Genomic DNA, 11403 nt, shown 5'->3' with positions numbered 1-11403 from the left:
TTGAGTGTTTGCATCTAGAGGCACTTGGTGTTTGTGGTTTGCTGTGGGATTCGCTTGTTACTCTTGGTGGTTGCCGCCACCTAGATGGCTTGGAGCATCAAGGATCATTCAGCGGAGATTGCTGATTGTCTCCGGCTCCGATCGTGGTGATTGTGAGGGGTTCTTGATCTTTCCCCGACGGAAAGCCAAAAGGTACTCTAGTGGATTGCTCGTGGCTTGTGTGATCCTCATCTTGTGTTGGTTGTGTGGCACCCTATCAAGGGTTTGGCGTGTGATGTCAATTAGCGTGTGAACCTCCAAGTGAGTGAATCGCCACAACGAGGTCTAGCTTGCCGGCAAGCAAGTGAACATCGGTAAAAAGTCATTGTGTTATTATTTAATTCCGAGGTGATTGGTCTTTATTGGTATTAATTCTTGTGATTGATTGGTTCATTCCTCGACTCGATGGTATAACCATCTTGCTCTCTCTCTCTGTACATTACCGCAAATTAGTTGTTAAGCTTTTTAGTATAGCTAGTCGTGAGAGCTTGTTAGTTTGCTTAGTGTGGCTCTTTAGTTAGCCTTTGAGAGCACACTAATTTAGTATAGTGACATAGCCATTGTGTGGATAGAGATTATATAAACTAGAATTGTGTTAGGTGGCTTGCATTTTAGTAGGCTAGTGCAACACTCGCTTCGCCTCATATTTGTCTAACCGATTTGTTAAGTGTTGTTGTAGAAATTTTTAATAGGCTATTCACCCCCCTCTAGCCATTAGGACCTTTCACTCAATCCGTGTAAAATTGTGGTAACTATCTTTTTTCTTTATTCCGGTAGTGCGCCAACATTTCATCTTTTTTGTGGCCATCAATATGTCCCACGACTCTACTCAAATAAAAGAGGAGTTGCATCTCCCAAGTACCACGGGTCCAACCTAATCATCACTTTTAACTATATTTGCCCTACACACCTATAGGACCCACTTTTTATGTTAGTATTAAGGAGGATATATTAGCCTATTGTTGTACGAACTTCCCAGGTATAAAAAATAATAATGTTGGGCTACCCTAAAAACTACATATTAGAATATAGATTATTGAGAGACCGTTGGAGATGCTCTTAGATTAACTCCGGCTCCTCCGGTGAAGCGATATAGCAATATTGTTTACTATTGTAGTAAGAAGCCATTTCACAAACTTGAATAATAAATAACTAGAAAGAGAAAAGGTCAACAAAAAACCACAAATTTGGTTCACTAGCTCTATCTCGGTCGTGCTAAAGTACCAGAGCAGAGCTGGCGTAAGCTGCGCGCCCACACCAAATGGGTACTAAGAATATTTTAACTTAGGGCTTATTTGGATACGTATAACTAATAGTTAGCTATTAAATATTAGCTGAGGACTTGTTTGAATCCTTGGCTAATAAGCCAGCTTATATTTTTACCTACCACCAACAATTAGCTATTAGCTGAGTGGATTCACCTAAGGCCCTGAGATGAACTTATTAGCTTGTGAAGGGATGGCCGAGGGGTACTAGAATACCAATCTCTTCTAGGGTCACAAGCTAGTGAAGGTACCTGAAAGAAAAAACTGTAACGATTACTCCATCGCCTACGGTGGTACATTGGTACACACTTTTGTTCGTTCTTTTTTACCAACATTGAAATGTTGCTAGTAGTATTTTGGCTCAGTCCACGTAGAGCTGCCGCACAGTTCGTACAGCTAACGGCTGCCTGGACTTGGCTTCTACCAGGCTACCCCACCCTTAGCTATAGCTAGGCGGTTACAATAAAATCCGGTTTGCTAATGTCAACACCTCTCTCTGTTTCTTTCTGTACTATAATCTGATTTCCGTTGATTTTTTTTTTCATAAAGTGTCCATAACGTGTACTCCATGAGTAGTACTCCCTCCGTTCAGTAAATAACGTAACTGTAGAACCATACTGGTTAAACTTACTCAAGTTTAACTAAATTTATAGTAAATATTATAAGCATTTATGTTCCAAATAAATTTATTATGAAAATATATTATATAACTAATATAATGGTATTTTTTTGTCTCATAGGTGTTAGTACTTTTCATATAATTTTAGTCAAAATTTAAACTCTTTGACTTCTTGAAATATGAGAATTGTATTCTTTTGTGCACGGAGTGAGTAGTGTGCCAATGTCACAAGCAACCTTGTAGCCAAATTCAGCATGTTCGCTGGTTGGTTTCTAAGCTAATAAGCTCGGCTGGTGTTGGTTTGTTGTAAGAGAAAAATACTATAACATGACTGATAAGTCCTAACTAAAACCAACAAGCGAAGACCAATCGAAGAGGTCAGTAGTAATTGTAGCTATTGCTCAACATGACAACATGGCTTGTTGATGGCTCTCCTTGCTACCTAGCCTGGACTTTTTGCGTGGCGCAGGTGAGGTCTCAACTCACAACCAAACAGGTTCAATTAAGGGCCTATTTAGATGGTGAAAATTTTTGCAAAATGATACTGTAGCGTTTTTCGTTGTTATTTGGTAATTAATATCCAGTCATAATCTAATTAGGCTTAAAAGATTCGTCTCGTGAATTTTGTCTAAACTGTATAATTAGTTTTATTTTTTATTTATATTTAATGCTTCATACATGCGTCAAAGATTCGATGTGACAGAGAATCTTAAAAAATTTGGCATTTTGAAAGGGAACTAAAGTGAACCTAAGCCAAGTGGACCTAAGCCGTCCGTCCTAAACAGAAGCAGCCCACTCGATCTCCCCTGATGCTAAACAAACAAGCTCGGACGGTTTGTTCGCTGGTGTGGGAACTCACCGGACGCGAGTTCGATCCCTAGGATCGACTCCGTTTCTCACCGGGCAGGGTCCCAAAATAATTCCAGTTGCCTGCCACAACTGTCAGTTCATGTCAGTCCGTGCAACAGTTCAGATACTACACCTTAGGGTCTGTTTAGTTCCCAAAAATTTTCATCTCAAAGTGTTACATTGAATCTTGTGGCACATACATAGAGTACTAAATATGGACAAAAAAAAAAACTAATTATACAGTTGGATGAGAAATCGCGAGACGAAACTTTCGAACATAATTAGTCCATAATTAAACACTAATTACCAAATACAAACGAACATGCTACAATAGCCAAAATCAAAAAATTTCAAAAAATTTCGTCATCTAAACGCGGCCTTACTCGAACGTTGCTCTTGCCATGAGCGCTACCGAACCATATCATCAGCAGCTCAGCTGCTCCCCCAACCAGCCAGCCGCATCTATCTATCTATAAAGATCAATACATGTATGTATAGATGTACGGCAGTCGGCTCCTGTTACACTGTTACCTGTAGCTCTTCGTCCTTTCCTTCCTTCTTTCCTCCCCTCCGATTGGCTTCAGGAATCTTCTTCCAACGTCGCCAGCCCCGTTGTATCTCCTACGACTAAGGCCCCCATTTAGTCGCCAATTTTTTTTTACAGTATCTATTACATCAAATCTTGCGGCACATGCATAGAGTACTAAATGTAGACAAAAAAAACTAATTGCACAGTTAGGTGAGAAATCGCGAGACGAAACTTTTGAACCTAATTAGTCCATAATTAGACACTAATTACCAAATACAAACGAAAGTGCTACAGTAGCCAAAATCCAAAATTTTTTGATCTAAACGGGGCCTAAAAAGAATAAAGTGTGGATATTTTTTTGTGCGACATTTATTTTGGTTCATCCATCTACCCACACCTGTGATCCCACGACATCTTCCGCATGCTGCTTGATTGAATATTGCTGCCATGTGATAGATGAATCACAGCAAAATAGGAAGTAGAAAATTATTGTGCTATCCATATACACATTGCATGTTTGCATACACCAGCATACATGACAACGAGCAAAAAGAAAGAGAATTAACACAGAAGGAAAGAGAATTAAGACAAAAGGAATCTCTTTACATTTCTGAGAACCTTATCAAATATGCCTACATTTAATTACTTCCTCTCTTTACATTTGCAAAAGGGACAACTTTTTTCTCCTTTAATTTGATTTCACGCTCACGTGTTCCATCGCCCTCGCTTGTTGTTTCTTGCTGAAATTGCCCTTGGGTCTTTTTATTTTGAATCCTTTCCCCATATCCCTGTTTCCCCAATCCATGGTCCATTGCGACAGTAGACATCAGACACTATTTCTTGCGTGAATCATAGTTGATGTCATCTGTCTTCCATGGCTCAACCTTCTAATCCCAAGTGAAGGTCCCTACCTCTCCCTAACTGGAGATCCGGCCTGCTAGAGGATCTCCTCAAGTCCATCGGGCAGCATCTCGCGTCAGGCCACGACGTGGTGTCCTTCCGATCCGCTTGCTCCCCATGGCGCGCCATCGTTCCGTTCGTGACCTTCGGGCCGCTCCTGCTGCTCCCGTTCGACCTCGACTCAGAACGCGTCGGCTTCTACTGCGTCTCGGAGAAAAAGGTCTTGTCCAAGACGCTGCCCGACGTGCGCGGCAAGGTGGCGTGTGGCTCCTCATGTGGGTGGCTAGCGCTCATGGACGAGGCGGCGTCCGTGACACTGCTGAATCCATTCACCGATGCCCGTGCCCCCCGCGTTGAGCTCCCGCCAGCAGACGAACACGTCATGGCGGCGTCCTTATCGGATCACGTGTCTAGGGTCCACGGTCGGTGGGTCCTCCATCCCACCAACGGCTACAGAGACGCGGATGCCGCAGGCAGAGCCATCAAACTAAAAGGCATGAGGGACGTGTTCTTCTGTGAGATCGTGCTCTCGGCGCCGCTTGACGCCGCCGGCCACGAGTGCGTGGCCATGGCCATGCTTGGGTGCTCTACGGAGGTCATGTTCTGTCGGGTTGGACTCGACAGCGCATGGACGCTGTCCGACACCAAACTGGAGTTCTCCATGGGGTCCATCGTCCACTACCAAGACATGTTCTTGGCGATCAACTGTACTGAAGAAATCTCCGTCTGCAGCAGCAACGTCACCGACGCTACTCCAACCGCGACGCTGCTGCCATCACTATCGCCACCTGCGGGGCTCTGCCACCGCAGCTACCTAGAATCAAACGGTGAGCTACACATTGTGGGTGCTATGGTGAGCACGTTCCACGAAACACAGAGCTTCACCTACAGCAACGCGATCTATAAGTGCAACCTCCACTACCGTACGCCGGAGTGATCCAGGGTGAGGGACATCGGTGATCAGATACTGTTCGTGTCTAAACATTTCAATGAAAGCTTCAGTAGAACAAGTGTATCCAAGTACAAGAAGAACAAAATCTCCATGTCTGAGCCATTGTATGGGGATCCATACGACTTGGTCCATCGATTGGAGATCGTTGATATTGCTACCGGCGCATCCGAAGTGAAGCCCGTCCAGGAAAAAAATGCAGGGTTTCGAGGCTCTAGGTTGGATTCGACCCAATCTCTGGAAGGATCATTGCAAGACATCAATCATCTCATAGCTTCGGACAATATCGCAAAGCTACTAAAAAATGTAACCGTGCCCTCACCTCAAATATTGTCCAGATAAATGGATTACAATGAAAGAAATGAATATCAGAGATTTCTTCATGCCAATATAAAATATTATCTTAGCCGCATCACGGAAAGATCTATAAAGTAAAGTTTGTGAGCCTACGACGCCGCGCACTCTGTGACTGTGTTAAATTTATAAACTTTGCTTTTTGGATTAAATGTCACTTTAACGTTGATATTTAATTTTTACAGTATTGTTATCTTATCGCGCGATCCGTGTGTTTTTAGTATAAATTGTTAGTTATTCTGTAGCAACATACGGGCATGCTACCGAGTAGAAAAACAAAAAAAAACCATCCCATCCCCATTCCCATGGACCCGCACCTCGCTCCCTCCGCCGTGCCGCCGCTCCGCCTCCTCCTCCGCCAGTGCCGCTCTTATCCATCGCCTGTGCCGGCGCTGCGCCCGCTCCACCTCCGCCCTTGCTGTGCCTGCGGACGACTCCCAATGCCAGGGAAGCCTAGCTGTGTCTTCTTCTTCCTCGCCAACGTCCGCGTCCATCCTGCCGACGTTACAATCTGAAACCCTTTTTTTTTGCGTTTGATTTGCTTTAATAAAGCACGCAACCTGTTGTCGTGTCACGGCATTTTCAGTTCCTAATTATACTTAGCTCGTTCGTTTATTGGTTTCAGCCAAGATTTATAAGTTATGATACAGTATTTTTTTCACAATAAACCAGCACCAGTCGGGTTTATCCACCCAGAAATCAACTAGCGAACAGGCTGACTATCATTTAAACGTTTTACTGATGTGGCAATATAGTTACTAAAGAGAGAGCAAAAATCATAGAAACCGAATCTAAGTTAGAAATCATGTATACACGAGAATCAAGACATGAAACGATACGATCGATAGATAAAAGAGAAAGAATATATATGATTGGATAAAAAATTGTTACATAGAAATTATACTGTGAATAATATATTTAGTGCCTATAAAAATTAATAGATGCAAAGGGATGTCATGTCATGCTGGGCCAAGGGGGACCAGTTAGAAGGCGTCCTACAGAGAAATCGGCCACGGGGGACCAGTTAGCAGGCGTCCTACAGAGAAATCGGCGTTCTTAAGCTTATTTAAAACTATTTTTTAAGTTATGTAACAGTATTTTTTCTCAAAATATTTAAGTATGAGCATCAACATAAACTAAATTTTAACATCATCGAGTAGGGCGATCGCCATTGGCGGCTCATTTCTTCTGTTGCAAGCCCAGAAGGAGCCGGCCAGCCCTGCCCTGCTCTGCAACAATGCTGAAGGAGTATAGGAGGAGTACTGGAGAAATATAGAGAGTACTCCGTATATAAACTGTAGGCGGAGTATGTTGTACAAGTAGTTTTGTACTGGTATAGTAGTAGTATAAAAAAAGAGGAATATGCTTGGAGCCGCAGCGTGAAGCTACTGTATGTCAGGTGATAATTTCGCCGCCGCATTGCACATTGCAGTGTGGAGCCCAGAGAACGGATCTGACACCACATGTCTATTTGGTTTCGCACTTTTACCATCCCGTAAAGTGGTTTCGCTTGTTTGTTATTATAAAACTAGTGTAACCCTCTGAAATATATTTTAGGTTGTTTTAATTCGTAGAAAAAAAGAAAACGCAACCTTCCACTTCTACCCCTGCCTTGTATCCTGTGTTGAGGGCCTGACGTATCTACGCCGGGTTCAGCTTCTTGCTCAGATCATGCCACCGAGCGGCAAGCGGGTCGCCCGCTACGAGTGGGTTCACCTTTGTTGGCCTGAGGGCAGGGACGCGCTCCCACATCCAAAGCTGAAGAATGTGGAGGGGCGAGTAGACGGGTAAGGAGGAGAGCATATCGGTGTCGCCTGCGGTGGCGGCGGCGCCCGCAGCGCCGAGGAAGGCCTTGATCTCGCGGAGGTCCTAGTAGATGGTGGCGAGGACGGCGGGCGCGAGGGCAACGCGTTCCCCACGCGCGAGGCGGACGGCGATGGGGAAGACGGCCTGGCGCATGGTGGGCTCCAGGTGGCCCGGGAGGACGAAGCGCGTGAGCTAGAGTGCGAGAAAGGCGACGTGCTCAAAGACGGGGTCAGCGTTGTCGTCGGCGAGGAAGTGCTTGACCCAGGCGGAGTGGTGCGCCTTCTTGCAGGCGCTACGGTTGAAGCCGAGGCGCATGCCATTGAGGGCGGCCTCGTCGGGGCGCCACTGTGGCGGGAGCGGGGCCGGGGCCGAGGCGCCAAGGGCGGGGAAGCCGGTGAGGACGGCGACGTCCTGGAGGGTGACGGTGGCCTCCCCCCAGGGGAAGGCGAAGCTTGCGGTGGCGGGGCACCAGAAGGAGGCGAGGTGGAGGACGGCGGAGGCGTCACGCTTGAAGCGAAGGGTGGAGGCGAGGACGATGTCATGGATGCCGAGGTGGCGCCAGAGGCGGGCGGAACTTGGCGACCCAGTCTTCCCAGTGGCGGGGGATGCTGAGCCAGCCGCGGAAGGAGAGGCGGTGCTCGGCGGATGCGGTGGTCTGCGGCGGGGGCGGCGAGCGAAAGGGTGGAGGCGGGGGCGGGGGAGGCACGTGGTGGAGCGGGGGGGGGGGGGGGGGGGGTGCGCCAGGCGGGGCGCTGGCCCTCCTCCATGTCGAGGGGAACCTGGTGGACGAGGAGGAGGACGTCCTTGTCCCCGTCGTCGCAGGCCATGGCGGCGGCGCCCTGGACTGGGTTCTGGGAGTGTCGGATCACATAATCAGACGAGACCACCTGCTCTAGTCTCATAATGGCAGGGGTAGAAGTGGAAGGTTGTGTTTTTTTAATCTACAAATTAAAACTACTCAAAATGTTTTTTAGCGGGTTACATCAGTTTTATAATGGCAAATGAGCGAAACCACCTTGCGGGATGGTAAAAGTGCGAAACTAGTTTTTGATGATGGGTGAAATGCCAAAGTCTCCTTTCAGAATGAGACCTTGTGTAAATTGAGAGTGTAAAGTTTTGGATCGTTATATCGGGTGTCATATGGGTCACATGGGGTGTTTGATAGTAATAAAAAAATAAATTACAGAATTCATCAGTAATCCGCGAGACGAAATTATTAAACCTAATTAATCTATCATTAACACATGTGTGTACTGTAGCACAACATTGTCAAATCATAGACTAATTAGGCTTAAAAGATTCGTCTCACAAATTAGTCGTAAACTATATAATTAGTTATTTTTTTAATCTATATTTAATACTCTATACATGTGTGAAACATTCGATAAGACAGAAAGTAAACTTTAGGGGAGAAACTAAACAAGTGGCTCCGTTCGCTTCGCTAAAAAAACGAGCCGAAACACTGTTCTAACTAATTTGTTGCGGGAGAAAAAATACTGTTTCAGTTAAAGAAACAAGCTGAAAAAGACGGATTATAAGAAAAACTGACCGGGACACTGCCTGTGCATGAGCAGCATGGGGCATGCAGGGAGGTGGCCCACGCGCAAACATAAAGATCGAAGATGCTGCTGCTATCCGGTATCCACGGCCTCGTTGTTGGTGTGGCGTCGCACACACTGTCACTCAACCGGATTTTCTAGCATTATCCTTATCCATCACGTTTGATTGTCATCTTCCATCCACCACCCATCCGATTTGGACAGACTCTTTCTTGCGTTGGACCAACAAGTTGATCCCACAGATGTTTCCCTTCTACTAGTAGTGCAAAGAATTTCATTCGGAGCTATTCGGCCTGTTCGCTGGTTGGTTTCTGGGCTGGTTTGAGCTGGCTGGTGCTGGTTTATTGTGAGAGGAAAACACTGTTGACTGGCTGGTTTGGGCTGGCTGAAACCAACAAGCGAACAGGCTGAATAGCTCAGCGATATTTTAGTACTAATTATATGTACTCTTAGTCGCAAAAAAAAACGAGTAAATTGACAGCAGAGGTGACCTTAATTTTTGCTAAACACCGTACAGACGGAGACGCCCATGTGCACTTGCAAGCGCACACACTATCATAGAGGCTCACGGAATCGTGGCATACAGCTTCGCTCCACGTCTGTTATCGCAGAAACATATCCAGATGGCCAGTATCTCGATCAGATCGAGCCTAACCAACGGAGCACACAAACAAAAACCTTTGTTTCGATTACGAGCAGTATATTATTATTACTAGTACTTCAAATAGAATATTTGTGGTTGACTAAAAAAAAAGAGAGTTGTGATGGATGAATTTCGCTTCACTAAAAAGCCAGACTAAAAAATACCGTTAGCTGATCATGCTGATAAGTTCCGGCACATGCGGCAGAGTTGGCGTGCGAGTGAAACGCTAGCCTTGGCCTCTTCAATCTCCATCTCCTCTCTGGCTGTGGGCCGTGGCTGGCTGCCTTGGCCGGGTTGATTGCAGCGCGCGTAATCCTCATCCGATTCCGATGCTTCACCTTGGCTACATCTAGATTAGCTAATGTGTGTGTCGATGGCCTGCTGCAAGTTTAGCATTTCGTGCGGGGCACTCCAATTCCAGTTCCAGCCAAAGCCAACCAAAGCGCGCGGCGGGCCGTAATAATAATTTGATAGTGCGTGAGCGGGAGCGTGTGCGCCCAGTAACGTGGTCGTCGTCGTGCAAGCGTACGCATGCGCCCTGTGTGTGAGTAGTAGGAGTAGCGTGGAGTTGTGGTCCAGCACTCCAGCAGCACCCACCTACAACGCCACCGGACGTGATCTCTGATCTCTGCCTCTACGTGCTGGGCTGCTAGCTGGAGTATATACGTATCAACAACATACACGCACGCCTCGTTCTCGCTGTCTGTGGACTCAAAAAAACCATGACATGCCTTGTCCGTGCTTCAAAACATGCATGTGTTGTGACTTGTGACTCGTGTGTGGGTTCGTTTTTTTTTCTTCTTCGTCTTTTGTAGCTTTTCTTAGCAATTCTTTTGAACTAGCTAGTATACGCTATATCCTACGATGTCATGTACTACTACTACGTACTAGAGCAGTCGTTATCGTCATGGATTTCGATCTTTTTTTGTGTGATGAATTTCCATGCATTTCAGCGCTCTTCTTTTTTGCGACTAGGTGATCGTGCTTGACCGCTGAATTACCATCGATGGTCGCCACAAAAACAATTATCGAGGATATAGTTACTGTGGCTCTGTTTGGATCAATCAACTAATAAAAAAATTAAAATGAGTGAATGACCACCAGAGACATAAACAGAAATAACCTCAATTTTCTCTTCAGGAAGGGAGGCCGGGGAGCGGGGGTGCAATCTTAGTAAACTTTTTAAATTTAGTTTATGTTTTTTTTCTCAAACGATGTAAGAGAGTTATATACGTGGCATTTTATACGACAATATTTTCTTTTTTTGAACTTGTATACGACAGTATTGTCGAAACACCTAATTTATACGACAGTATAATGTTGACGACAATCAATCGACATAACGTAACGCCAACCACTCGTGAATCGTGATATGGGTTTACGTCTCTCTCTCTCTCTCTCTCTCTCTCTCTCTCTCTCTCTCTATATATATATATATATATATATATATATATATATATATATATATATATATTTGCAACATCAATCATTCGGGCATGGAAGACCATACCAAAAAATATCCAGAAGAATAAGACTGAGTGTGTCAGAGGACAACGCAAAAGGAATATACAGTCACTCTACTATAGCCAGGACAATTATTGAAGCACGCAACTCCGTCCAGCTGTCCAGGCAACAGTAACGGAGAATCTCTATGCTAGGGACCCTAGAGGAGAAACCACTGCGTGTGTTGTTCTCGTGTTAGCCCTGGTAGCGGTGCTTGTAGAGAACCCTATGTGCGCAGATAACTGTTCCCTTCGGGTGGAACTGCCTGGAGAGACGATAGAGCCTGAGTCTTGTGTGTGCGTGGCTGGCTGAACTATTGGTCTCGCCAGCCTGCAAAAGATCCTGAGAAATATTAATCCGCATATTCACTAATCGCACGCATAACTAA

At 45.5% G+C, this 11403-nt stretch overlaps 1 protein-coding gene across 1 annotated transcript; it reads left to right on the top strand.

Moving 5' to 3' along the window:
• The first annotated feature begins 1497 nt into the window (after positions 1-1497).
• On the top strand, positions 1498-5138 carry LOC136465644 (uncharacterized). Its single transcript, XM_066464297.1, has 2 exons — positions 1498-1508; positions 4205-5138. Exons 1-2 carry the CDS (start codon positions 1498-1500, stop codon positions 5136-5138), a joined length of 945 nt encoding a protein of 314 aa, XP_066320394.1.
• The last annotated feature ends 6265 nt before the right edge of the window (positions 5139-11403 follow it).

Source organism: Miscanthus floridulus, chromosome 7, assembly GCF_019320115.1.
Source record: "Miscanthus floridulus cultivar M001 chromosome 7, ASM1932011v1, whole genome shotgun sequence".
NCBI classification, from domain to species: Eukaryota; Viridiplantae; Streptophyta; class Magnoliopsida; order Poales; family Poaceae; genus Miscanthus; species Miscanthus floridulus.
The sequence above is the reverse complement of the archived record's forward strand: the minus strand, read 5'-3'. Positions and strand labels throughout refer to the sequence as shown.